The sequence below is a fragment of the Hippoglossus hippoglossus genome, chromosome 8, assembly GCF_009819705.1.
Source record: "Hippoglossus hippoglossus isolate fHipHip1 chromosome 8, fHipHip1.pri, whole genome shotgun sequence".
NCBI lineage: Eukaryota > Metazoa > Chordata > Actinopteri > Pleuronectiformes > Pleuronectidae > Hippoglossus > Hippoglossus hippoglossus.
This window is the reverse complement of record NC_047158.1, coordinates 3,000,935-3,026,914: the sequence shown is the minus strand read 5'-3', so window position 1 is coordinate 3,026,914 and position 25,980 is coordinate 3,000,935. Positions and strand designations below refer to the sequence as shown.

General features: G+C 40.3%; 3 protein-coding genes across 6 annotated transcripts; 2 read left to right on the top strand and 1 right to left on the bottom strand.

The window, feature by feature from the left end:
• Window positions 1–898: 898 nt before the first annotated feature.
• aldh3b1 (aldehyde dehydrogenase 3 family, member B1) lies at window positions 899–22,349 on the top strand. 4 transcript variants are annotated; one of them, XM_034594321.1, is made up of 11 exons: window positions 899–1,134; window positions 2,890–3,059; window positions 3,928–4,038; window positions 5,023–5,143; window positions 5,409–5,494; window positions 6,568–6,649; window positions 7,941–8,333; window positions 9,688–9,854; window positions 9,948–10,047; window positions 11,588–11,779; window positions 22,331–22,349. In XM_034594321.1, the coding sequence occupies exons 2-10, from the start codon at window positions 2,898–2,900 to the stop codon at window positions 11,773–11,775; spliced, it is 1,410 nt and encodes a 469-aa protein (XP_034450212.1). In that variant the 5' UTR covers window positions 899–1,134; window positions 2,890–2,897; the 3' UTR covers window positions 11,776–11,779; window positions 22,331–22,349. The 4 variants fall into 4 exon arrangements, with proteins under 4 accessions (XP_034450212.1, XP_034450211.1, XP_034450210.1 ...); XM_034594320.1 differs by lacking the exon at window positions 22,331–22,349 and adding an exon at window positions 20,623–20,678; XM_034594319.1 differs by lacking the exon at window positions 22,331–22,349 and having other exon boundaries at window positions 11,588–12,395.
• Window positions 13,165–20,029, bottom strand: clpp (caseinolytic mitochondrial matrix peptidase proteolytic subunit). Its single transcript, XM_034594357.1, has 7 exons — window positions 19,876–20,029; window positions 17,624–17,725; window positions 16,726–16,797; window positions 16,541–16,637; window positions 15,458–15,645; window positions 15,239–15,344; window positions 13,165–14,005 (listed from the first exon to the last, which is right to left on the bottom strand). The coding sequence occupies exons 1-7, from the start codon at window positions 19,885–19,887 to the stop codon at window positions 13,776–13,778; spliced, it is 807 nt and encodes a 268-aa protein (XP_034450248.1). The 5' UTR covers window positions 19,888–20,029; the 3' UTR covers window positions 13,165–13,775.
• si:dkey-204f11.64 (uncharacterized protein LOC100537752 homolog) lies at window positions 20,754–25,910 on the top strand. The gene is made up of 3 exons (XM_034594389.1): window positions 20,754–21,059; window positions 25,131–25,257; window positions 25,446–25,910. Exons 1-2 carry the CDS (start codon window positions 20,967–20,969, stop codon window positions 25,254–25,256), a joined length of 219 nt encoding a protein of 72 aa, XP_034450280.1. The 5' UTR covers window positions 20,754–20,966; the 3' UTR covers window position 25,257; window positions 25,446–25,910.
• The last annotated feature ends 70 nt before the right edge of the window (window positions 25,911–25,980 follow it).

Here is a 25,980-nt window from a genome sequence, read left to right as displayed (position 1 = left end):
TGAATTAGGAGTCATGGCCCAACCAACTGAGAGCCTTTACCTTCCTCTACAATTCACTGTGTATCAGATTTCTGTTGTAAATTCCATGATTGTGTCAAACATTTTCCTTGATAATATTACCATTGATCTCTGCATGTGGAATCCCGCCACACTTAAAGGGATAGTTCACCCAAAAATGAAATTTCACTCATCTACTCACCACTATGCTGATGGAGGAGTGATTGAGTCCACAAAACACTTTTGGAGTTTCACAGGTAAATAGCATTGCAGCCATATCCAATGTAATTGAAGTAACTGGTGATTGATTTTTCAAATGTGAAAAAAAAAAAAAGTCCCCATACTGCTCCTGTGGTGTCATCCAAGTGTCCATAAGCCCCGACATTCCAATTCGACAGGAAACAGCATCATTTACACAATTTTGCCTAAAAGTCCCGCGATCCTCTTCTGGAGCTGCGTTTGAGCGTGGATCATAGTGGACGTTTAGTCTTAAAACATGGTGTAAATGACCTTGTTTCAAGTCGCATTTGAATAAGCCCAGACGGCTTACAGACACTGGGATGACACCACAGGAGCAGTATGGAGACATTTTCAGTTTTTCTTATGTTTGAAGGAGTCGCCAGTTACTTAAATTGTATTGGATTTGGATGAAACGCTCAACGTGTTTTGTAAACTGTTAAATGAACTATCCCTTTGAGTCGATGTCTATCAAATACCAATAATTTACTAAGAGCCTGAAGTGTGCAACATAATACAAAGGATTGGTTGAGCCACACCACTTGTAGTCTACTTCGTTCTTGAGATTGTTTGACAACTCTCCCGCCACACGCTTTATCACAGAGACTGTGATGGAGGATGACGTCTCTTTATCCTTCCTTACTCAGGTGACAGGGAGATCCAGTCTGAACTTGCGAGGTCACTGCTGCGTGGCCTGACTCGTTCTGCAGGTTGTTATTCAACGGCAGACCGAAACCTTCGTCGTCTCCTCCTCCCATTGCCCGGAGCTGCCAGGTCGAACCGGTAGTTCGGCTTTAAAAGGAACCACTCCCGGAAACACTCGAGACTCGTCGGTGTGCAGCAGCTGGCGGTGGTTGCGGGGTCTCCGGGGCTGGCGCGGTTTGAGACACGCAACTCAAAGTCAAAGGTAGATTCAACTCCACCTCGCTCGTCATTCTGTTACATTTCTGCTCGGTTTGTCAAACACTCGTGTACTAATTAAACAAATTAACTCGTAAAAGGGTTGTAAGACCTGCTCATGGCGCGCTCACGTTGTGCTCCGGCCACACGAAGCTGGAACTCCGTGTGTTTGCCGCCAGTTTGTCTGAACCCGACACGTGGGCGCATGTCGCCGTCACTGACCGTGGTGAGCGGTCCTCCTGGGACGAATCAGCCAAATGGGTTTTAGTTACCTGAGGACTTTGGAAACGAGTCTTTAAGTCTTGTGGTAAATTCAGTTTACAGATATTTTCTCTATCTTTCCTCTCCAGCTACAATATGTTGTGCCCCTCCTAAAAATATCCAGTGATTGGGCTATTTGCTGTGGGTTTGAAGCTTTAGCCGAATTAACACGTGTTTATGGGTCAGAAACTCTTCATGTTCTAAAAGTGTCATGAATGAACAAACATTGAACAGACAGATTAATATTGCACACAGTATTCGCCGTTTACCTGCATGTTGATTATCTTTCAATCAACATTGCTTACACCCACCTCTACATCGTGTGAGGTGCGCATCATTCATTAAGCCGTTTTTTTTCATAGGACAGCGAAAGCCTCACTCTTGCTCTTCCTCTGATTGGTTAGTTAGGATAAGAACATCCGAGCAAGCCAATAAGAGGCATAGTAGGGCGAGTCCTATTTGTCTTCCAGGTAAAAAAACCTCACCAGCCCTTTCCCTGACCTCCTGATTAACTGACCCCCCATTACTAAACGCTACTGAACATGGGACATTGGGTGATGTTGGACACCTGAGCCCCACTCTTTTATTTTCTGTTCTAATAAAATCTAGTCAACACGACTTGCTATAGGTTAGCATGGATATCATGTGACTGAATTCACAGAGTGGGGATGATCAGACCGAATTTTGTTTAGCACAAAGAACACTAAAAGCTGAGTCATGTCTCCTCTGAGTTTGATATCTCCATTCTTTCTTCTGGTGTGGTAGGACAACATCTTAAAGATTGCAGAAAGGTATGTTGATCTGATCTGTAGAACAGATAAAGGAACAAGTCACAGAAGTCAAAATTGCGAAACATGTCTCACATTGCACAAATTCACCGTAATGTAATTCAATAAGGGTTTCCCACTCTGTCGGTTGCAAATCAACAGTTTACAATAAAAAGCACCAGCCCATAAACGGCTGAGTTGACTCATCAGGTAGTTGCATCAGCCTAAAGTCTGTGGGCCAGTATTGATGCACAATCTGCATCAGGAAATAAGTGACAATTTGACCTCTTTCAGGTGAACTAAAGTATACCCTCTTCTCCAGGCACCTATACATCACTGACTGTACAGTTTAAATATACTTGAACTGTAGACATCTTTAGTAGCTATTTAAACTGTACACTTAAATTGCATTATTCCTCTGGCTAGCTAGTATTTCTCAGAAACACTGAAGAGGCCTTTATTCAAGAGCAGCCATTTTAACATGAAACCGCAGGCAAACACTGGCATTACTCATCAATGTAGGTACAGAGCCTTGATGAATGTGAGGAGTAACACCTCTGTGTGTACCTGCTATTCCATGTCAAAATAGCTGCTGTGGAAAAAAGTCAAATGAACAACAGTAGATATTTAAAAAGTTTTTGTCTGTTACACCTTCACAAATGTGAGTTTTTTGCTTTCTTGTCTTCATGTGCACTTATTTGAAAGCTGAGCCCTGTTTGTGTTCCAGGTGACAGGATGGACGACCAGAGCCAGGTTGTGGAGAGGTTGCGGGAGACGTTTCGTTCAGGCGTCACAATCCCAGAGCAGTTTCGACGAACACAGCTGACCAAGCTCATAGCCATGCTCGAAGAAAACGAGGAACAGATTGTCAATGCGCTGCACAAAGACCTCGCCAAGGTACAAGACTGTGCTCATGTGTCTCATAAGCCGTTTTCAGACATCACTTCCGGAGGAAGTCCAGAGAATAGGGTCCAGACTTTCTGTGGAGTTTGCCATTCACACATACACAACGCAGCAGGAGAATCTCCGCTCGGAAGCATTCACAACACAGAAATCTCCAGAGCATTCAGGTGAGGGGTGATGCAGCCGGCAGGATGTAACGTTTAAATTCTGCTGCGGAGATCACGTGTTTTGGTTTAAAGTACATCAACACTGGTTTGGCTCTTATCATCGAAAGCTTGCTGGAGATCTTCGTCTGTGCCTTATACGTGTATGACTCTGCTTTTCTGTGATGTAACCAATGCTGAGATATTTCTTTTATTATTTATTTTTATGTCTATCGCATATTAGAAACATCATCACCACTACTCACTCAAAAATAAATCCTGTGATGATCTCCTGCTGTGTTCTCACATCAGCTTTTCTGCGGACTTTACATGAGGATTGGCAGGAGAAAATCTGCAGAAAGTCTGGAAGCTGTCTGACATTTGCATTCACACGCACTGGAGTTCAGTGCATGTCTGAAAGCAGCTATAAGGGACCCCCCCCCCCCCCACACACACATACACATACACACACATGTTCCATAAAACATAGCAATGCGAGAAGCTAACTGAGCTCAGCTGTCCCTATGCAGTTCAGTATTAACACCAATCCTGACACATTAAACGCCAACAGCACAAATATTATTAAAAATATTTTAATTCGTACATTTTTGTTTAAAAAAAAAAAGAACACAGTGTTTAAACCACAGCATATATTAGTTTATAAGCTACAATCCAACCAGCACTAACTTCCCTTTTTGGTTGCTTCTCTTCATCCTCAGCCAAAGTTTGAAGCCGTCCTGTCTGAGGTTGACATGGTGATCAATGAGCTCTACTATGCCAACGCTAACTTGAACAGCTGGATGAAGCAGGAGTATGTCACTAGGAACCTGGTAGGTTTTAACACAATTTAAGCTCTATTAATATTTTTTTCATAGACCGTAATAATGTGATGTCCTGACAAATTTGTGACTAACATTGCAAATAACAAAGGGATTTTTTATAATTTTTTCCACCAACAGTGATTCTGATGTGTTGTCACTGTGCTATCATTTGGCCTGTTGGCCATATCTACTTCACTGCAGCAAGGCCACAATTTAAACCTTTGGTTGTCAGAAAAGAGAGAGTTTTTCAGCTGGTGGTAAAGTGGCCTCTTGTGATTTGGTTTCAAGCTCCATAACCACTTGAGCACCATTTAGCATCTATACATCTTTTATCAGGTCCTTCGCTGTTTTCTAAATATCCACTATGTTCCAACAACAAACTGGAGGTGTGGCTTCATTTCAAGGTTATCCTATCAAAGTCAGGAAAAAGTCACAGGGCAGATGTCACTCCTCATCAGGAGTAAACTGGCATTAATGTGTAAAACCAGTGGAATGTCGTTTAAGTTGCTCTTTTAAAGTTTTAATTGGGGGCAAGCAAACCTGAAAATGAGCGATGTTCCGATACCATTTTCCAATTCCTGATACTGATTCCAAAGCGTGGACTTTGCATATTGGCTATTACCACGTGTTGCATGGCCTGGCTCAGATTAAACCTTCGACAAACATACAGAGAATGAATGCCATAAAATTCTTTTATTATCTAGTTAGACATAATTGGAAAAGAACACCAAAAAATAAATGTAGTAATACACTTCAATGCTGTTAAAGTGCAGCCACAGTTTATAGAATTAAAAACCCTTAGTGGTGCGACCCCCCCCTCGAAACTGAAGTCCTGCATACGGTGCTTGATACTGTTTTACTTTCCAATGTGAATTATTTCAAAATGATGTTGCAAGTGTTTGCTTTGTTATTTTCAGAAGATTGTTTATGTACTTTGATTTCTAAATGTATGGGTTTCATTGCATTGTAGCTTTTCTATTTGTCAATTTTAAGGCCACAAAGCTGGACGACTGTTTTGTACGGAGAGAGCCATTAGGAGTGGTTTTAATCATTGGGGCTTGGAACTACCCCCTGCAACTCCTCATCTTACCCATGGTTGGAGCCATTGCAGCAGGTACCATTCACATCCATATGAGCTGCAAAAATCAATCTTTTCTCATATTACTATAAATAAAATGACTATCTAGTGCTAAATCAAACTTAAACTGGTTTCATTTATACTTTGCCATGTCACAACACATTATATCCAGTCATCTAAAGTTATCAGTGGTGTGTAATAGTCAGGCTGTGTTTGTCTACTCTCAGTAAAGTTGACCTCTATCACAAAGTGACGTTAGATGAGGTGATGTCTTTACTTGCTGGTTGATGTTTCCATCTAGGAAACTGTGTGATCATCAAGCCTTCAGAGATCAGTGCTGCCACAGAACATCTGATAGCAGAACTCATCCCCAAGTATCTGTCTCAGGTAAAGAAACCCCCCCGATGTTTTTTACTGTTCCCAAGATTTTTTAATAGACTCTTTTTGATTCAGTCCAAAACCTGTAGTGTAATCAAGATAATAAACTCCATAATCTTTTGGTCCAAGGTAGTCAAATAACCGTTCAGAGCCAGAATGGCACTCAGTAGAGGGTGTACCTCCACAAAGGCCGAACAACTCGCCATGTCTGTCTAGTTCTCGTAATACAAAATTAAAATAAATACTTATAGAATTCTATATTAATATACACTATAGAAATGGATGAAAATTGCCTCCCACATGAAGGAAAGCGAATATATATAATGAATTGATCCAAACTGTGTTATTGATGGAACATTCCATATGATCCTCCACTATCTTGTAAGCTGTTTTCAGGCATGAGCTCTTGAAAATGTCTGGAAAATTGTGTCTGTACATTTTACAGAGTTTGCGTTTAACATGTGAAGAATGCAGCAGTATTTCCTGCTGTATTCTCACATCGGCTCACTTGGACATTTTAAGGACATACCAGGAAAGTTTCAGAAAATGTCTGGAGCAACTGACATTTGCATTCTGTGTATGTCTGAAAGCAGCTATAATTTATTCAAGTGTATTGCAGTCTGCTGGAGGTATAAATTGAAATATTTCAAAGGACATTACCACATTACCCATAGGTCTTTAACTACCTAGAAGATTCACTAGGAGGCTCCTGAGTCACTTCCCCCTGAACCTCCTACAGGACACTCTCAATGACCATTAAAACCTCACACTCCGACTGGATTATTTGACAACAAAACCTCTGAAACAACCCTATGATCCTCCTGAATAACCAATAGGATCCACAGAATCTTCTTTAGATGCTGTAAATAACGTTTTGACGTGGTGAATGAAATAACATTAAACCCAACAAAGTGTAAGTGAGCCTCGAGCCAGGTTTTTCTTTTTTATTTGTCTGTCTGTAGCTCTGCTCATATTGGCCATGCTGATGTTCAGTCAAGACATTAGAATTGAGTTTTCATATTAGACCTTTGAGCTTGGAATAGTAAATTTAACACTTAAGAATATGACTCTTATTTTGACAGGACTGTTATGCAGTGGTTCAGGGTGGAGCAGAGGAGACCAAAGCACTTCTGAAGAATCGCTTTGACCACATCTTTTACACAGGTACGAGTCTCCCAGATGGATCAGATTGAACGGCACGTCAAAGTATTTAAAATTTTGATACGTCTGTTTCCATCTACACTGGTCTACAGACCAGAATGTCAGCAATTTGTTTCTAGACTTTATAAAATGATGTTTATCAACAGCCTATATTTAGGGTGTGCAAATGTGAACCATTTGCTCTGTTTGCTTCCATCTGAGTTCAGCTGCAGGGCAAATTGGATTTCCCTTCATTTCCCGAGGTGCTTCAACAACATTAAAAATAACCTATAGAAAATTCAGTAAACTTACTAATCAATGTCAGTGAGTGATGATTTCATTGAGTTTGCTAATATTAGCTGCAATGTGGCACTGATGACACCAGACCACATAAGACTGTAGCAGTGAAAACTGAGTGTTTTACATTGATTGCTTAAGAATATTTGTTTTCATTTGTGAGAGGAAGACGGTGCCTTTATTTATAAGAAGAAAAAAAAAAAGTAGACTACAAGTTTTGTAGTTGTGCATTTCCCTCTGAAAGTAGTGTGCAGCAGTCCAGTCAACTGGATTCCTATTGCATGAACCAACACTCGTCCTCATATACTACTATGATGTACAGTTAGCAATCTGTTTAAGTATTAAACATATTTTGAGACAATATTTTAACGCTGCATAATAAGTTGTATATTTGAACCCAGTCCAGTAATTGAACATAAATGATTTTGGTCATTTTATTATCTGTCCATCAAATGCGAGCGTCAGGTCAAACATCACAGAGGGGGCCACAGTGGTGTTTTCAAAACGAACCCCAGAATCAGATGTTGTCTGTGACACAACTTATGGACCAGAATCATGAAGACGGATGGAGCCAAGAGCTGCTGTTACAACTTAATGCAGCTCCATGATCCAATATCCACTGTTAGTTGTTTCAGTTCAGTGAGGAGAACATCCCAGTCACAGCCCCGCTCAACACATTGATAGAATTGCGCAATTAAGTGGTTTTCATGTAGAGAAAACGAGACACAAAGACCTATCAACAGAATGAATCACCATGAGTGGCTGCAGGGGGCGCTGTTACTAACTAAATGTTAGTGTTGCTTTAACATCTGCAAAGGCATTGACACCATTTAATCAGAGGAAAAAAGGTAGAATTAATGGGTAACTATATGAAACAACTTGTTGGGCTGTGAGATTTTGATCATATTGCACACTCCTACGTCCATGTACCGCCGCTGCTTTGCCTTGAAATGTAGTTCATACTCTTCAGAGGAAGAATCCATCCACTTTGGACACTGACTTCCTCTTTCTCTTTTAGGTTCTCAGGCTGTGGCACGCAGTGTCCTGGTGGCAGCCTCAGTCCACTTGACTCCAGTGACCTTGGAGCTGGGTGGCAAGACTCCGTGCCTGATATATGGTGGCGTGAACATGGAAGCTGCTGCTCGCCGCCTGGTGTGGGCAAAGTATTTTAACTCTGGCCAGAGTTGCGTCGCACCGGACTATGTGCTGTGCACGCCGGCCACACGGGACGCCCTGCTTCCTAAAATACGTGAAACCCTGAAGGATTTCTATGGCACGGAGCCTCAAACCTCTCCCGACCTGTCACGCATCGTGTCCCCTCGACACTGGACGCATCTGATGGAACTGCTCGGGAGGTCCAAAGGCAAAGTTGTTGTGGGAGGAGAGAGCAACCAGGAGGACAGGTACATAGGTAGGTTAAGAAGCAGGAGAAGAGCAATGCTCTGCACCATATGAGCCTTATTTCCGGCTGTAACATCATGTACCTCAAAATCAAAACCTTAAATCACATGTCGAGCTACAGCAACATTCTAATGTAACAATTTACTTGTTGATATAATCGTACAAACGTCTCCCTTTTTTATACCTGAACTAAAGAGATCATCTAACTATAAATCTGTCTTCTTTTTTGTCTGTATTTGTTTTTTGTTCTTTTGGGAGAAAGCTTCAGACATTGCTTTCAAAATTTTACTTGTAATGATAAACAAAAGGTGTAACTACAGTACAATGAAAGTGTAGCGACTTGGCAATTGACAGCTTGCAAATGCCCCAATTTTTAAGAAACACATGTGCAGGCACTTTCTACACTTTGATCCAGACACTAGGCTGACTCACAGGCTGACAAGATCTAGATTCCTGCATTAGCTAAGACGATATACATGAAGAGGATATGGTGAAGGAGTGTAATGGAGCAGGGAGAAGTCCTGAGGTCAACAGGGGTTAGGGCCTTTTTAAACTAGATGCTTAATGGGACCAATGAGGTTGTCAGTGACATTAAATGTCATCACACCAAATATGAAACCTGATATACTCACTAATCAGCCTTCACAGCCTTGTTGTGTTTTCTCCCTGTTGTGTGGAAAAGCTTTTTCAGACGAGGTACAGAGGCCACATTTACAAGTTTAAGGCTTTGTAGTGACGTTGAAGTCTTGTGACAGTGGTGTGGTTTGTTAATAGCCTAACATCAGCTTTTTTCTTCTGGTGATTGTCTGCCTCAATCATCCCAAAAGCAGTGTTCATCTGTCGAGATTATCTTGCTCAACACAACCTGCTAGTGTCTTAAACTTTTGTCAGTTTATTTTCTGCAATTATCCAAACATTATTGGAAATTTACAATTGGATGCTTGGTGAGGGAACCAGGGTGGCGCTACCTTCCTGGTTGGCCTAGAAAAATGTCATTGCTGCAGCAGCCTATGATGACGACGCCCCTTCTGTTCCTATGTGGAACAGGAATGTTTTGTGCAGCTCCTTTTTTGTTTTACATTCTTGTTGACAGATATCAGTCCTTGGCGCCTCCTTACAATGACATGCAAGTCGTGAAAGATTGCAAGCAATGATTTGTTGGGTCCCTGCATGTATTCTTATCTTTCAGCTCAGTCATGATAATTTATGACTAGGTTGGTGGTAAGAGCCAACATCTGGCTTTATTGGTAACATTGAATTAGTTAATAAATTAATAAGTGCAGGAATTTTCCTCTCCTAAAGAAAGTGGCTGATAGAAAATATGTGCACAGATGCTATAATGACTTCTGTTGTCCTCTCCCCAGCTCCCACAGTGTTGGTGGACGTGGCTGAAGACGATGCCCTAATGCAGGAGGAGATTTTCGGCCCCATCTTGCCCATCATATGTGTTGATTCTCTGGAGGAAGGCATTGCCTTCATCAACCGTAAAGAGAAGCCATTGGCTCTCTATGTTTTCTCTGACGAATCATCTGTAAGAACACACAACTATGCAGCCACCCACCTTTACAGCGTCCTACCTCATGTTGTCTAATATTTTACGTCTAACTATCTTTGCTTTTTGGAGGTGGTAGACGTCGTGATGAAAAACACCAGCAGTGGCGGATTCTGCTCTAATGACGGCATTCTACACATGACCCTGCCAAGTCTGCCCTTTGGAGGTGTAGGTAGGTTTGACCTTGATCTAAAGCTTCTCCCACTCATGTGTATGTGGTTCTGTTGGTCCTACAGGAAGTATTTGATCCCTTAGATCATTGGAAAAAGCTGGAAACGTGAAATCAGTTTACACGGAGATGTAATCTGGGCAATGACATTAAACTACAGGGTAGTGTTTTTCATGCATTTTTCTTTTTTCTGCTTTAGTATGCAGATGATTTGTATAAAGTCTCTCAGCTATGTCCTTCAGACTAATTGTATTGGGCCATCTGAAAATAGGTTATCTTCCACTATATATATATATATATATATATATATATATATATATATATATATATATATATATATATATATATATATATATATATATATATATATATATATATATACACTATGGTTAAATCTGGAGGGTTTTTATTTACCAAGTAAAAAAGTATTACATGAATGACAATTGGAAAATTACAACATTAACCAAATAATAATATTGACATTGCATGCACATCCACTGTCCATTTAGCCAGTCAAGCCATGTTCCTTATATTAGGACTGGCTAAAAGGACGGTGGACATGCTGGCATTGTAAGTCATATTGTGGACATGTACAGATGGTTAAATGAATGTGATGTGAACCCTTCAAGCATAAATTATACTTTCTTTAATCCTATCGTACATACATTCTGGTTTATCCATACACTTGTGTTGTGCCTTACCATTTCAGGAAACAATTAGCCAATGGCTGAAACGAGGGTCACCTCTTCTAGGACACTGCTTTCCAAATGTCTGATGCTAGTGCATAAATGGAATTACTTTCTGAGATTCTGAATCTATCATGCATCATTTCCCAATAGGAAGTGGAGCAACATTTATATTGGTCTGTTGTGGTAATTCACCCAATAGTTGTTGGAATAATTCAATCTGGAACTAAGTTTTAAGACACTGAAGGTTTCAGGTCAGTATATCGTACTGACTTTAGTTTTGTCCGGACTTCAGTTGTAGTGCCACAATGATGTTTTTCTAGTTGAAATGTTTCAACATCTATTGGATGAATTGACAGTAAATCTGGTTCAGACATTCATGTCCTCGGGATGAAGTGAAATAAGTTTGCTGTTCCCTTAACTATCCTCTACTGCCATTACTGCATCCAAATCAGTTTTTATACAGTGTAAATACTTGATTTGGTTTCTTACAAAATACTATTAAAACTAACTAATTAGATTCCATTAGCCTCAGCTGTACTTAGTTACTACTTGCATTCAGCAATGTTAGATGCTAACATGATTAACTGTAGAAATGGTAGTGATCACCTGCTACACATCAACATGGTCATTTAGAACATGATCTTATGCTAATGTTGGCTTTGTTCCTCTTTCCAGCCTCACACAGCCCTGACTGACGAGTCTCTTTAATAATGTTGGAGAATATTCTCTATTTAAACTTGAAATTATGGTTCCTCAGTCAGTTGGAGTCTAATATTTTGAGTAGACAATGGAAGATGCAGGTTGTCCTTTGTATAATTGGGGCTTTTTTTTGACTGGCAATATGGTCTTTGCAGGTTCCAGCGGGTGGGGCAATTACCATGGCCGCTGGGGCTTTGAGACATTCAGCCACAGACGGGCGTGCATGCTGCGTGGCTGGGGCCTGGAGAGACTCAACGGCCTGCGTTACCCACCTTACACTGAAAGGAAACTCAGCTGGCTGCGCTGGAGCGCCTCACCCAAGAGCCTCTGCTCAATATTGTGAAGACAGAGTGTGTGTGAAGATTTTATACCATGAGAGCAAGAGTGAATGCTGGGGAAATTAATGCAGAGGATTAATCATTCTGTTTTAAACCTGTTGTGAAAGTTGTTTGTATGCTTGTGTACTGACATATTTGGGTATTGTTGTCACTTCACACTTTACATCTTTCATCGTTTGTTTTCTCTAAAGCAGCCACTTTAATGTCTTTGTCTTGTCACTAAATATCATTTTGTATCTACAGTGTTTTTATTCTACCCTGTATTTTGTCTTATTGTAAAACTCCTACCTTTTCTAACTGGGTTCTTAATGTCACATTCTTCACTTTCTCTGAGCTCATGTGTTCTAGTTTACACACATTAGAAAAAAAGGTTAGTTCTTAATTGATAAAACCCTTTATATAGGCTCAGATATGTTAAATGTCAGGGATTTAACTTCCTGATCATTTTCATCTTCTTGCACTCACATGAGTGGTGCGGTGGATTCTCATGGTTTTAACAACTGCAACTCCATTTGACGGTTATTTGGTTTCTCCTCTGTAGTTTTGGTCTTTCAATTGCTTGTTCTGTTTTTATGAAGGTTTTTTGTGAAGTAATGTAAATAAATTTGAAACTTTACTTTTATTACCAAAGAACTGAAATTTGTTTTACATCAAAAAATCATTTACTAACCTGTGACTGGTCATCCTAAACTCTGGGATGGCTCCAGGTAAGAAGCTGCTCTAACCTGTTACACAAATACTCTGTCATGCACAGGTGATGTTAGCGGTGTGGTCCAGGTCTTACACACACACTCTTTTCTGCCTTACATCTGAACGCATGTTAATCAAAGCACCTTTTTTTCCACTAACCTCAACACTGATATTTTCTTTAAATAATACATAAATAGATTTGCTATTATCTGCAGTCTGTCCCTTTTGAGTACTTGCAGTAATTCAATTTTATGTTTAGTCAAATTACAACATACATTATCATGGCATTTTAAATTAGGTCGAGACTTTAAAAATTACAGAGAAACCCAACAGTTCCCACAACGAGCTAACACTTTGGCAACTGGAGAGAAACACTCATTAACTAGAAGAAACCTCTAGAAACCAGACTCACTGTGCAGCCATCTGCCTCGACTGGTTAGGATGAGAGGAAGGGGGTGCAGAATTTCATTTACTGCTGATGTGACACCTAAACTTGATGGGGCCAAAAATGTTCATATCGTCTGTTCATAATGTCACTTTATTTATTAGACAGTTTCCTGAGAAGGTTTTAAACTCAATGAGCAGAGATCAACAAAACAATTGTGTTAACCTCCTCACTGTGGATAAACATTCTGAAATGATTGTTTTATTGCCCAGCCCCATGAAGAACTACCCTGGATAATGAACAGCCAATGTTTTGTGAATTGTGGTCAAAATTATCATTTATTACAAATATGAATATTCAAATACAGGTAATACAAGTTCCTCTGCAAACCGCTGGGCATGTCTGCAGCAAAGAGGTACAGAAAAAGATGTCTCCAGATTCTTAACAGCCTTCCTCTTCCCCTAACAAACCCAGAGTGGAGTATCTTCATCTCTTTTACTTTCCCTCAGCGTTGAGTCAAACAACTTGCATGTGGATAGATTCCTTTGTCACTGCACAGAGTACAATGACACCAGGAGCAATCCACAGGTGCACTCTCACATAATGTGGGGGAACAAATAATTCTGGATTACTACTTATAATAGTAACTAAATTTGACTTAATTCATAGACCACATGTATCAACATGTCAAACAGTTAAAAACAAAACTGTCCAACAATGAATTCACTCCATGTAAAGGTACGTTGCCTCCTGATAGTTGAAGCCAACATGGTGTTTCCACATGTGCCGACTGCATAGTGCTGTTACTGAGGGGGGAAGAGAGTAGCTACTTAAGACGACCATGGAGGATGGGCCTTGCTCTAGGGAGCTGTCAGCCACTGAATCCTGAAGAAGTGCTTGCAGAAGTGAGACAGCTCTGCCACAGTGGGTTCATGGTTCAGGTTTGTATGAGGAGGGGAGGTGTGTCCCTGGGGGGGCCTGCTGAGGATCATGAGACTCTGGAGCTGGAGTGGAACTGGCTGCAGTGGCTGCTGGCTCTTTCTGAACCAGCTCAGGCTCATCCTGGCCAGCCTGGGGCGGGTGGACCAGGACCCGGTCTATTATACCGAAGTCCTGTGCCTCCATTGGACTCATGTAGCGATCCCTCTCCATCACACCCTCTAAGACACAGGAGAGAAACAAAACATCCTTTTATGACAGGCCTATTCCGACTGATCACTGCTCTCCATAAAAACAGACTTCCCTCCATTAAAGACTTTAATGTACACCCACATGGTATCTACTGATACGGTCAATGTAAACAGGTGATAAGTGGAGATGGGATTACATTAGACTGAAAATAAAGATGGACAACATGACTCCTCTTCGTCCCATTATCCAGAAATGAACTAACAAAAATCTGTGCAATAAGAACTACCTAAAACGACAGAAACCATCTTTGAGAAACGTTTATTTAACGTCTACTTTGACTTTTTAGTTCGGTCCATGTCCCATCTGCTAACATGGAGGCATGGTTTATGACCTATACTGCAGCCAGCCACTAGGGGGCAATCAAGACACTTTGGCTTCACTTTTAGGGAGGCTGCATGTCATCCATCTCTATATTCTAATCTATGGGGATTACAAGCTAGATGTTAATAGGACTGAAGAGGAGAGTTGGTTCTCTCTGAGTGACAAGGACAACCAGCTCAGAGGTTACTATGCCTGGTGCAAGGAATTAAGTAATAATAACTAAGTAATTAGTGACCATAGAGGGGCTGGTAGTGTTTTTTGTTTTAAAGAACTTTCTGTTGGACTGAGTTTATGAAGTTAAGCAGGAGTGGCTGCAGTGTCAGCTGAAATGTGCTTGATGAAGACTGACTACTGATCAGCTAGTGGAAGGGTTTACACCAAGGGGAGTGTGTGTATGTGTGTGTCTCGTTCACAACAGAAACAAATCTTGTGCATTATTGAGTTGACAGGTTGTGCAGCAGGCAGAGGCAGAAGTAACGTACTAATTCCAATGTGGAGATCACGTGATTTTGTTTAGAGCACAATGACGCTGGCCTCAGCTCTTATCACCACAAACTCTCTTGACACCTTTGTCAGTGTTTCCTACCTGTATGACACCGCCCGGACAGATTTGTTTTCTTTTTTTCATTTTTGCGTGTTAGAAGCTTCATCGACCCCCCCCCCCCAACTTGCTGTGAATCCAGCGGTGGATCTCCCGCTGTGGTCTCACATCGGGTTCTACGGACATTATGCAGACTTTATAGTAGGGGGCCAGACGGAGAAAGTCTGGACATTTGCATTCACACATGCACCTCCTCCAGAAAAAGTACGGGGAATCTCCGGAGTTCAGTGCATGTCTGAGAGCAGAGTAGGGTTGTAGCTAAAGTGCTGAGAAAACCTACCAATGGTTGCCAGCAGCTGCCCCGTGTGTTTGGCATAGAGGACATTGATCTGTTTCTTCAGTTTCATGATCTCTTCAGCCTGGATGGCAATATCTGTGGCCTGACCCTGGAGACACAACATACTGGAAATATTACTTTGCTGGTTCTGTGAAAGAATCACTTCCACACTTGACAGCTTTACTCCATTCTTGGTTTCAGATAAGACTTAATGGTGCTTACCCTGGCACCTCCTGAGGGCTGGTGCACCATGATCCGGGCATTGGGCAGTGAATGTCTCATCCCATTCGTTCCTGCTGCCAGGAGCAGGCTGCCCATGCTGGCCGCCTGGCCGACACACCAGGTGGAGATGGGATTAAGGATGTACTGCATGGTGTCGTAGATGGCCAGACCTGCTGTTACCACACCGCCTGGGAGGGGAGAGGAAAGAAAAGAGAGGCTGAACAGATCTAACGGCTCAAACTTTATTGACAAATAGACTTTTATTGTATTGTAATCCTCTGAATAATCAGGCTGTGACTGAATGTTGAAATGAAAACATAAACTGGATACTGACATGGAAACTTGAAAATAGAACGTGAATGTTTTACTTAAATAATAATTATTTTTTCTTTCCAATATTCCCAAAATATTTTGGAAGAACAAAGATACTCACTGTCAGAAAAGAAATTATTTGATAAGCAGGCACCAGATTAGTACTAAAGCTATGGGCTGTCAGTCAAATAGAGGAATCAAAACAACAGACAGGACATCCCTAAAATAAGACAGGAAACTACAATGTCACTCAGTAGAGTGCATACTAATTTATTAATTAAATTTAAGAAAATGTATGAAGAAAAAATAATGAATCAGCATGAAATTATTGAGTAACATTTATATTATGACATCGGCTAATGATTAATAAAGGATTTGTTAGGCGATTTGTAAAAAGACAAAAAAGGGATGTATTTATGTTGTGTTATTTATATGAATGGAGCAGCTTAATAAAAGTTTTGTAAAATTAATTATTGAAATGAACAAACTAAACTTAGCACACCTCTGCCAGGGCCCAACAGCCACCTTCTAAAACCACAACATGTTATTCACTTTAATCCAAATTTGTATTTTGATCTGCACCAAATTGCACACACGAAATCAAGCAAAATGTCAAACAATATCCTAAACATATGGATCAGACAATAACTAGTTAAGTTTTGAAAACTGCTGATACCCCATTTTCTAGAGTAATACTTCAATTTCCAGGACTGTAAAGTGGTTTACACCATGTTTAAGTTTACGACAGCACGTCTTCAGTGATGCTCTTACCAGGACTGTTGATGTACATGTGGATGGGTTTGTTGTTGCTTTCCGACTGCAGGAACAGCAGCTGGGCAATAACCAGACTGGCTACAGTATCATCAATCTGAGCAGAGCAGGGAGAGAACACGTAAACAGGAGGAAACATCTACACTTCACTCTTTATCAATTTCCACTCTGAGGACAACACTTACAGGACCCATTACACAAATGATTCTCTCCCTCAGGAGGCGGGAATAGATGTCATATGCTCGTTCTCCTCTCCCCTGAAAAAAAACACAATTAAATCCTAAATCAGACAAAACAAAAAATGCAACAAAACCACTGAATCTAGTGAGATAATAAAAACCCTCATAGTGCAATCATACTGTACTGTTTTTTGATTGGTTTGCTACTTTCTACACCACTGAAGTCAGTTTGTTCCAATATATGAAACCGTCTTGCATAAAAATAAAAGAATAAACACTGGAGACTGATTTTTAAACCTTTGAGACTTTCCCTGTTAGTGTGATCAGAGATTATTGGACGTGGGAGGATTTAAAGCTCGCAGCAGAAGAAATTATTACTTTAGTCCATTACTAGAGTGTTATGCAAGTGGAAGTTTAAAGTAGCAACCTATGGGGCCAATATTGTAGCAATATCAATTTGTGTAACTGTATCTCAAGCCATATATGTGTAATCGAGTTGAAAATGTGTAAAGGAGTCTGCAAATGCGTCCTGAGATATGTGAATACGTACAGGAATCTGCAAATGTACTCCCGAACAAGTCAACAACAGAGGGCAGGTCAGATCTATGAAATCAATACAGCTGTTGGCAGTTTGCTGTGGTGATTAACCAAAGCTGTTTTCACACATGACCCCTGGAGGATGTCCGGAGAATTGTGTCAGTTTTTTGCCGAGTTTTCCTTTCACACATGCACAAGCAGCAGGAGATTCTCCGCTCAGATGCGTTCACAACAAATCTCCGGAGCGTTCAGGTGAAGGTTGGAGCTTGGTGGTATTAGACTAGGTCTACTTATTGAATTCTTTGGGCATGTGTTTGTATAGTGCAGGATCAACACACAGCCGACCAGTTCAGGTCATTCCACTCACCGTCTGCTCCACAACTATCGGTATAAGAGGACTCCTCCATACAGGACTGTGGTGGATGGACCTGCTGTGTTTCAGTGTCAACCCTCCGATTTGCAATACCCTCTGAAAGACAGACATGCAGAAAGAACAAGCTCATTCAGCAATTACAGCCCATTCCCATGTAAGACAAAGAAACAAGTGTCATTGTAATAACCTCACAAAAGTGAGAAATGTATAAACATTCAGGGTCAGTATTTACATAGAGATTACAAAAATATGGAATATTAAAAAGTTAATCAAAACAAAGGCAGTGAGGAGTCTATTAACATAAACTTATTCCAATAATAAGTGCAAAGTGAGCAGGTTTTGTTGTTTCTTATTTACTATTATTTTCAGGGATTTCATGAGTAATTTTTAAATTTAATTAATTTAAACTCATTTGAAAAAGCTGAGGAAAACCTTCATGAAACCTGAAGCTGCACCTGTAAAAACTGATCATTCAAACACTGTAAAAGATTCCTAAAAGCTGATGGGTAGTTAATTAAATGGCTCATTGTCTTTTAACAGTTTAAATTAAGTCTTAGCTGAAAGTACACAAAACAATTGGACCAGAAATGACAAACACAATGGGAAAAATAAATGAAATGCAATACAAACGTCCACAATCTCATATCATGATACTGGAATTTCAAAGTGACACCAGAACACAATGACAGTGCGTGTCACATGACCATTTTGGTCCAATCACGATCGAGTGATTACACCTGCATTAGGCAATTTTAAACAACTCAGATGGATTATAACACTAAAATTGGAGAACAGATACATTTAGGTTAAATTATCTAAAGTATCTACATTTGGACGGACTGAATGTCCAAGGGTCAATCATAGTGGCTGAGATAGATAGCGGCTGTGTGACATACACCCCGATCTGCTTTATACACGTAAATAAGAAACATATCAAAATAGCTTTAAAACTTCATCTTGGATCAAAGCGAACAGACCTTTTAAAATTTGAGGGGTTTATTCACGCTTGACATACTCTAACCAAAGTATTGGACTGTAGTGAAATGTGTATTTCATGTACACATTTCATTTGAATGCATATCTTTTTTATATTTTGTACTTTCACTAGGTCTTTTGTCTACCTCTCTTCGACCATCTGCTGCTCGAACAAGTGAATTTATTGAGTGGGATCAATACATTTTTACTTATTCTATCTTAAGAAGTGTGTTGCTCAGTGACCATTGGAAGTGCAGTTGTGGCTCTCCCCTCATTTATTTACATAGGAGCCTGTTTAGTTAATGAGAGAAGTTGTGTAAATGATCCTGAAACTGAAAAAAACACACTAATAAAAAATCTTGTATGGTGATACAGAGCAACTGTACACCACCCTTTTCAATCAAAGACATTTTTTCCAATTTCATTATTTCCATTATAACATATAATAGCAAAATTATTATACTATTAAAAATCAGGGAACACAGTATATTCTGAAGAATATTACACATGACACCTATTGTACTGTCTTCTAGCTGCATGTTTTTGAATACTTAAGAGATTTTGCAGACGTGTTTTGTTCATTCTTCCATCTGTTGATATGGGCCTTGACTTTTAAATAATTACATCTGTGAGTAAAGAGCTTGCCTAAACTTGAATCCGTCATAAGCACTTCAGCTTTAGAGGTTGTATCCAAGATCTATTTGATTGGACAATGATTTATAAACCACAGATGTATTTTGTTCAGGAGAACCTTTGTTTTATCTTGATTTGGTTTGAGAGAGAGATTTAGTGTGTTGGATCCAAGAGGTAACCTGCATCTCTGGAATGAAAACAAAGTGTTGAACCTAAATGTCCAACTGCACGTGTCACCATGATCTCACAGCCCAGCTGAGCTTCCAGGTGTTCCCAGCACATCAGCTCGGCTTCAGCTTGTTAGCAGTGAGCTACACAGCCTTTCCAGCAGCCAGAGATCCCACCACCATGTGCAGAAAGTCGGTGGGACGTCCAGTGAACATTTACTATTTCTGCGTCTGCCTGTGGCCATCATGTGGGCTACACTGCGCAGTTAGCTAGCTAGTCAGTGTCCCCAGAGGAGTCAGTGTGGAGCTGACAGGTTTAGAGGTGATGACATGAAGCAACGTTACACAAGCTACGGGCTAACGCGGTCAACAGCACGACGACAGAAGCGCAACACTAACCAGCGACTTCCTATAAAACCTCGGGTTCCCTGTGACACACACTGGTTCAGTAGAACTGCTGCTAATACTCACACGTAACAGCATTTTGAAATCTTCTCCCCCCGTGTGTGACCCCCCAGCTCCTCCGGAAACTATCTCACTTTGACCTTTGAACCGTCTTCTTCTTCTTCTTCTTCTTCTTCACGGTGCTTGGCTTCAGATCGGTGTAGTTAGCGCCATCTACCGAACAGCTGCACCTACTGTCAAGGTCCCCATTAAAGGGATAGTTCACCCATGAATGAAACTTCACTCATACCAGGTGGGTGAAGTGTCTGAGTCCACAAAACACTTTTGAGTCTCAGGGGTACAACAGAAAAACAACTTTAAATGCTGAGATAATGCTCCTGTCTATCTACTTATCTATACTTCTATATAGTTCATTTTACATTACAGTGTTGCTTACATTTTATGTAATTAACAACCAACAATTAAACATTGTCAACAAGTGACCACTTTCTCTAATGTAGCATGTGTGTGTGTGTGAACTTTAGACTGGAGTGTGTGTGTTACTGCAGCCAGGGACTGAGGGAAGGAGGAGTGTTTCTTTTATTTTGAAGGTTTAGACCGGAGTGTGTGTGATACTGCAGCCAGGGACTGAGGGAAGGAGGAGTGTGTGTTTTAGTTTGAAGGTTTAGACCGGAGTGTGTGTTACTGCAGCCTGGGACTGAGGGAAGGATAAGTGTGTGTTTAATTTTGAAGGTTTAGACTGGAGTGTGTGTTACTGCAGCCAGGGACTGAGGGAAGGAGGATTGTGTGCTTTATTTTGAAGATTTAGACTGGTGTGTGTGTGTGTGTGTGTGTGTGTGTGTGTGTGTGTGTGTGTGTGTGTGTGTGTGTTACTGCAGCCAGGGACTGAGGGAAGGATGAGTGTGTTTTTTTATTTTGAAAGTTTAGACCAGTGTGTGCTACTGCAGCCATGGACTGAGGGAAGGAGGAGTGTTTGTTTTATTTTGAAGTTTTAGACTGGAGTGTGTGTGTTACTGCAGCCAGGGACTGAGGGAAGGATGAGTGTGTTTTATTTTGAAGGTTTAGACTGGAGTGTGTGTGTTACTGCAGCCAGGGACTGAGGGAAGGATGCGTGCAGCTGACGGCTGGATCACTCTCCCTGCTCTTCTGGCTCAGTCATGTCAAACAACAGCGCCCCTAACAGCAGTTTGGTCCTGGCCCAGAAGGCAGTGAAGCAGCTTCGTCTGGAGGCCAGTGTCAACAGGATAAAGGTTTGTCAGCACAACTCAACACTTCACGAACTTTACATTCCACTCAACTCATGACAGTCTCTCACTGTCAATTACCTTCTGCTTAAATGTCTCTCAGAAACTCACAAGTCATCAGAGTGTAACTGAAAGAATCAGTGCAGCAGACAATATTTTCTAATGGAAATATTTATATTGTGGCCTCTTTTTTTTGTTACTTCTTACAAATAGTTTTCTCAAGTTACAGGAAATGTTGATATAATGTCAGTATGCCTGAAAATGTATTTTCCATTGTACCCTGTGGTTTAATAAAATGAACGTAAAGGACAGGAAAACATCCCCCAATGAAGAAAAGCAGTCGTTATTTCAACACAAGAAAACTTCACCCATTTCCTGGTGTGCAGTGAAATGGTGGCAAACAGACTTTTCCTCTCTGAGTGCAGCACAGTGATGGCTTTGTTGATTGTGCTGCTGCTGTGTGACTGCTGGGATTGTTGGGCGCTGGCTTATTTTTAGGACAAAAGTCAGACAAGTTTCAAGAGTGTGTGTGTGTGTGTGTGTGTGTGTGTGTGTGTGTGTGCGTGTGTGTGTGTGTGTGTGTGTGCACATGTCTATCTATAGTTATGAGAGCAAATGGTTCAATACCATCATTTTGGGAACATTTTAGCTGGTCCTCGCAAATTCAAAGAGTTGTTTGACTGTTAAGACTTGGTTTTAGGGTTAGGGTTAGGGTTAGAATTAGGTTTAGGTTTAGGTTAGGCATTTAGTTGTGATGGTTAAAGGGATCGTTAATGCAAAAATGAAAATTCACTCATTATCAAGGTGGGTGAAGTGTTTGAGTCCACAAAACATTTTTGGAGTTTCAGGGCTAAACTGCATTGCAGCCAAATCTAATACAATTGAAGTAACTGTTGACTCCTTCTTCAAATGTAAAAAAACAAGGGTCCGTAAGCCCAGACATTCAAATTCGACTCGAATCAAGGTCATTTACACCATCTTTTTGGCCTAAATGTCCATTGTTATCCTCCTCCGATTAACACCGCACAGCTCTCACCTCTATGTTCCTGACCAAGGGGCACTTGATGACATCAGCAAGAACTCGCGATAGCTGCCTGCAGTAACCGAGCATAGAGGCGCGGTGAATTTAAATTTTTGGGTGAACTATCCCTTTAAGGTTAGGGTAAGGGGCAGGGGAATGCATTATGCCAAAGAGTGTCCTCACAACTACAGAGAGACAAGTGTGTGTGTGTGTGTGTGTGTGTGTGTGTGTGTGTGTGTGTGTGTGTGTGTGTGTGTGTGTGTGTGTGTGTGTGTGTGTGTGTGTGTGTGTGTGTGTGTGTGTGGAAGAGGAGCCCCCTAAAACAAATAAATCACAGATGAATTTCACTCAGTCTACAGGTGATTGTGTTTAGTTACAGTGCACACAGTGTTGTTGTGAGCAGCCACTTCACACAAGTATGTGACACTGACATTGAAGCTTCAGTCCATTACTAGAGTGTTATGCAAGTGGAAGTTTAAAGCAGCAAACTATGGGGCCAATATTGTAGCAATATCACTTTGTGTAACTGTATCTCAAGCCATATATGTGTAATCGAGTTGAAAATGTGTAAAGGAGTCTGCAAATGCGTCCTGAGATATGTGAATACGTACAGGAATCTGCAAATGTACTCTGAGCGACCATTTTTCATCACTTCTCTGATGTGTTTTGTTAAAAAATAAAATGTTTTTACCTATGGATTGTTGACAGCAGTCACCATGCCAGGGTCCGGTTAGGCAGTATTTTACAGAAACATATTGCATTTGCCTGAGAAAAGAAACCTGCTCTGTTTTTCTGAATATACAAGATTATTATGGCAGAACTGTGAGAAAAGGTTTCATGAGAAAAATAATCTCTTGTTTTTCTGAATTAATAAAATAGCTTACCCCATTTAGCTTACTTTGAGAGTGTTGAAGCAAACATGTCCTGCCTGTTCAGTTTGTTACAGGTTTATTTGGTTTAAGGTTGCAGACATTGGGCAATATTTGTGTCTTAATGTAATATAGATGGCATTGTTATACTTTGGAAGGCTAATTAGGACGTCAGGCAGAACTTTTTTTTTTCTACTGAAAACATCTCTCAGAAAATCTGAGAAATAATTGCATTAGAGAAATAATATAATAACTGAATTGAAATAGAAAACTGAGCAGATTTTTTTCTCAAGTGAGGTCAATATCCTTCTTGAAAAAAAGGGAAGAAAAATGGCCTCTTCTCTGGCCATACTTCAGCTCCTGGTAAACAAAACATTGACAAATCCCCACACACACGGCACAAATGTAGCAAACATTCATGGGTAAAATGACAGCAGATGGCAAGGCCTGTCTGAGTTGTAACTCATGACGTGTCTGTATTTCCAACTCTTGGAGCAAAACACTTTTCAGCCACTAATATCTATGTACACATTTACAGATTTGTCTGCATGTGTACAAATCCTAATACAATTGAAGATTTCATTTACATTTACAAATCTGATTATGCAGACATAGATTCTAAATACACGTTTGCAGATTACTATATGCATTCACAAATATCAGCACGCATTTGCGTAAAGTTTTACACATTTACAATCTGATTACACACATGGATTAAGAGATATAGTTACACAACTCTCCACACATGCACACAAATAATTTTGCAACAATATCGGCCCCATAACAACTTCACCTATTTTCATATATAACGTCTGTCATACATTACAGCTGTGGCATGACCTCCGAGTAACGCTATGTAACTTGTGAAAGAACAGATGACGCAAGCCTCCTCTTACTCAATAAAACACACACTTTGCTCTAGTCAGTCCACTCAGAGGTTTTACTGCTACAGCTTTACTTTGCCTCCTGTGACCAGTAGCTTATGATGGCTAATGCTAGCAAGTGTTAGCAAACATTACTTAGATATATCTTTGAAATTGTCAGTAATAATAACAGACTTAAGATTAAGAAGTCCTTTATTTGTCCGGCAATGGGGAAATTTGCAATGTTACAGCAGCAGAAAGACATCACATAAGTAGCATGCAGTACTTGGGTGAAGGAATATAAAGAAGTAGAAATATACAACAATATATAGAAAAAATATCAATGTAATTAAACCGGTATATACAGTGTAAAGAAATATATTATGTGTCAGAATATGTACGGTGAATTGCACATAACCGTTTATATTGCACAGAATTTCTTTATAAATGAATATAGTACAGTGAATATTGCACAGTTGAGGAATATTAAAGTGACAGTCCATAGTGGTGGTGCATGTAGATTTACTTGGAGCAGAGCTGGTTGTACAGTCTTACTGCTGCAGGAAGAACGACCTGCGATAGCTCTCCTTCAGACACTTAGGGTGGGTCAGTCTTGTGCTGAAGGAGCTTCAAGTATCTTCTCTACTTGTGATATAGTAACACTACATTTTAGCTCTTACCATCATCCCATAACTGTCACTCGAGGTCGAAAGTGAGATAACCATCCCAGTTATTTTATATCTTGGTTACACCCCCAGATGTTGTTAGAGAGTGACAATTTATTTATTGATTCCAAGCAGTCGAGAACACTAAGTATACAACATCCAGGTACGTCAGGTCCCAAACAATAAATGAGAGGGAGTAGTATAAGTCCAGCTAAATGTGTTCGTTTTTTAGTTAAAGTAAGTCTTTCAGAATGAGTGTGACAGGAGAACAGAGCAGTGTGAATTCAAACAGCTTGAAGAGGATAGAGGCAAATGTGCTCCAGAATTCAGACACTCCCAGAACACATGAAGATGACTACCAATTGCTTTCAAAGGACAGGAATTATTAGTGCAACTTTTTCTGACGTTATTGTTCTGAAGTATAAGTAAATGTTCACACAAACAACCAAGCATTATCAGTGTCCTAATGTCTTTATATAGAAACAATATTTGCATATAGTTTTTATCGTTAGTGTTCATATGGTGGGATGCTACACACTGAATCTGTTAGGATTCACATAATAATACTTAATAATTATTTTGTATTACTGCTGTTGTACTGCTTTATCATATATTATTATAATAATTATTATTATCCTGATATATTGTATATTGTGCAGGTTTCTCAGGCCGCTGCAGAACTGAAGACCTTCTGTTTGCAAAATGCCCACAAAGACCCTCTCCTGACTGGGGTGCCCTCCAGTGATAACCCTTTCAGGCCTCCCAAGTCATGTGTCCTCCTCTGAGGTGTGAGTGTTCCTCTACTCCCTTTGCCTGAAATGACCAGTTTTTTAATATCATAAAATTATATTTTCCCCTGCTGCTGTGATACTTTTTCTACTATGCCTGTTGCAGCTGCTGAACAATGAACTTGTTGTGCTTTTGGAGCACAAGACACAGCCCTTAAAGCAAAAATCTATTTCTTATCTTTTTAGGACTGTGAAGAAGTGAAAAAACACTTTAACAGATGCCTGATCATTCTGATGTGGATTTCTGTCATGTGCCCCACTGCCTCTGAAGATAAAGAAGTCAAGACTATACACACACTCACTCGCACAAACACAAAAACACACATTAATTTTCACTTGGGCAGCTACGGAATGATGCTGAAAGCTTCAGCTGAAAATTTTTGTAATGCATTGTACCAAATCTATTACGATTTATGTGTCAGTACATTTATAAAGCAAGCTACTTTTCATGGTTCAAGGCTCTACACTGTGATAAACAGGCCTTAATACCAGAATGGAAACCTGATATGCTGTTATAAGTTGATGGGTATCTGCTGATCTTGTAGCTGGCAGTGTGAACATGTGGTCCAGTTCATACAGGTCAAACATGCTCTCTCAACTAATGTGCAATTTTATGATTCACCATTAAAAGTTACCATGTTTGCCATCTGTGACTTGAAGGTGTGTTTAGCATGAATGTTGTATCTTAGTTTTGAACAAATACCAACTGTATTAACTAAAC

Coding starts and splice junctions, on each gene's coding strand:
- aldh3b1 (XM_034594321.1), top strand. CDS start 2,898: ATGGACGACCAGAGCCAGGTTGTGGAGAGGTTGCGGGAGACGTTTCGT. Junction 3,060..3,927: donor TGCACAAAGACCTCGCCAAG/GTACAAGACTGT, acceptor CTTCATCCTCAG/CCAAAGTTTGAAGCCGTCCT. Junction 9,855..9,947: donor TTTTCTCTGACGAATCATCT/GTAAGAACACAC, acceptor TGCTTTTTGGAG/GTGGTAGACGTCGTGATGAA.
- clpp (XM_034594357.1), bottom strand. Junction 16,638..16,725: donor TCATTTGTGTAATGGGTCCT/GTAAGTGTTGTC, acceptor TGCTCTGCTCAG/ATTGATGATACTGTAGCCAG. Junction 15,646..16,540: donor CATGTACATCAACAGTCCTG/GTAAGAGCATCA, acceptor CTCCCCTCCCAG/GCGGTGTGGTAACAGCAGGT.
- si:dkey-204f11.64 (XM_034594389.1), top strand. CDS start 20,967: ATGTCAAACAACAGCGCCCCTAACAGCAGTTTGGTCCTGGCCCAGAAG. Junction 21,060..25,130: donor CCAGTGTCAACAGGATAAAG/GTTTGTCAGCAC, acceptor TATATTGTGCAG/GTTTCTCAGGCCGCTGCAGA.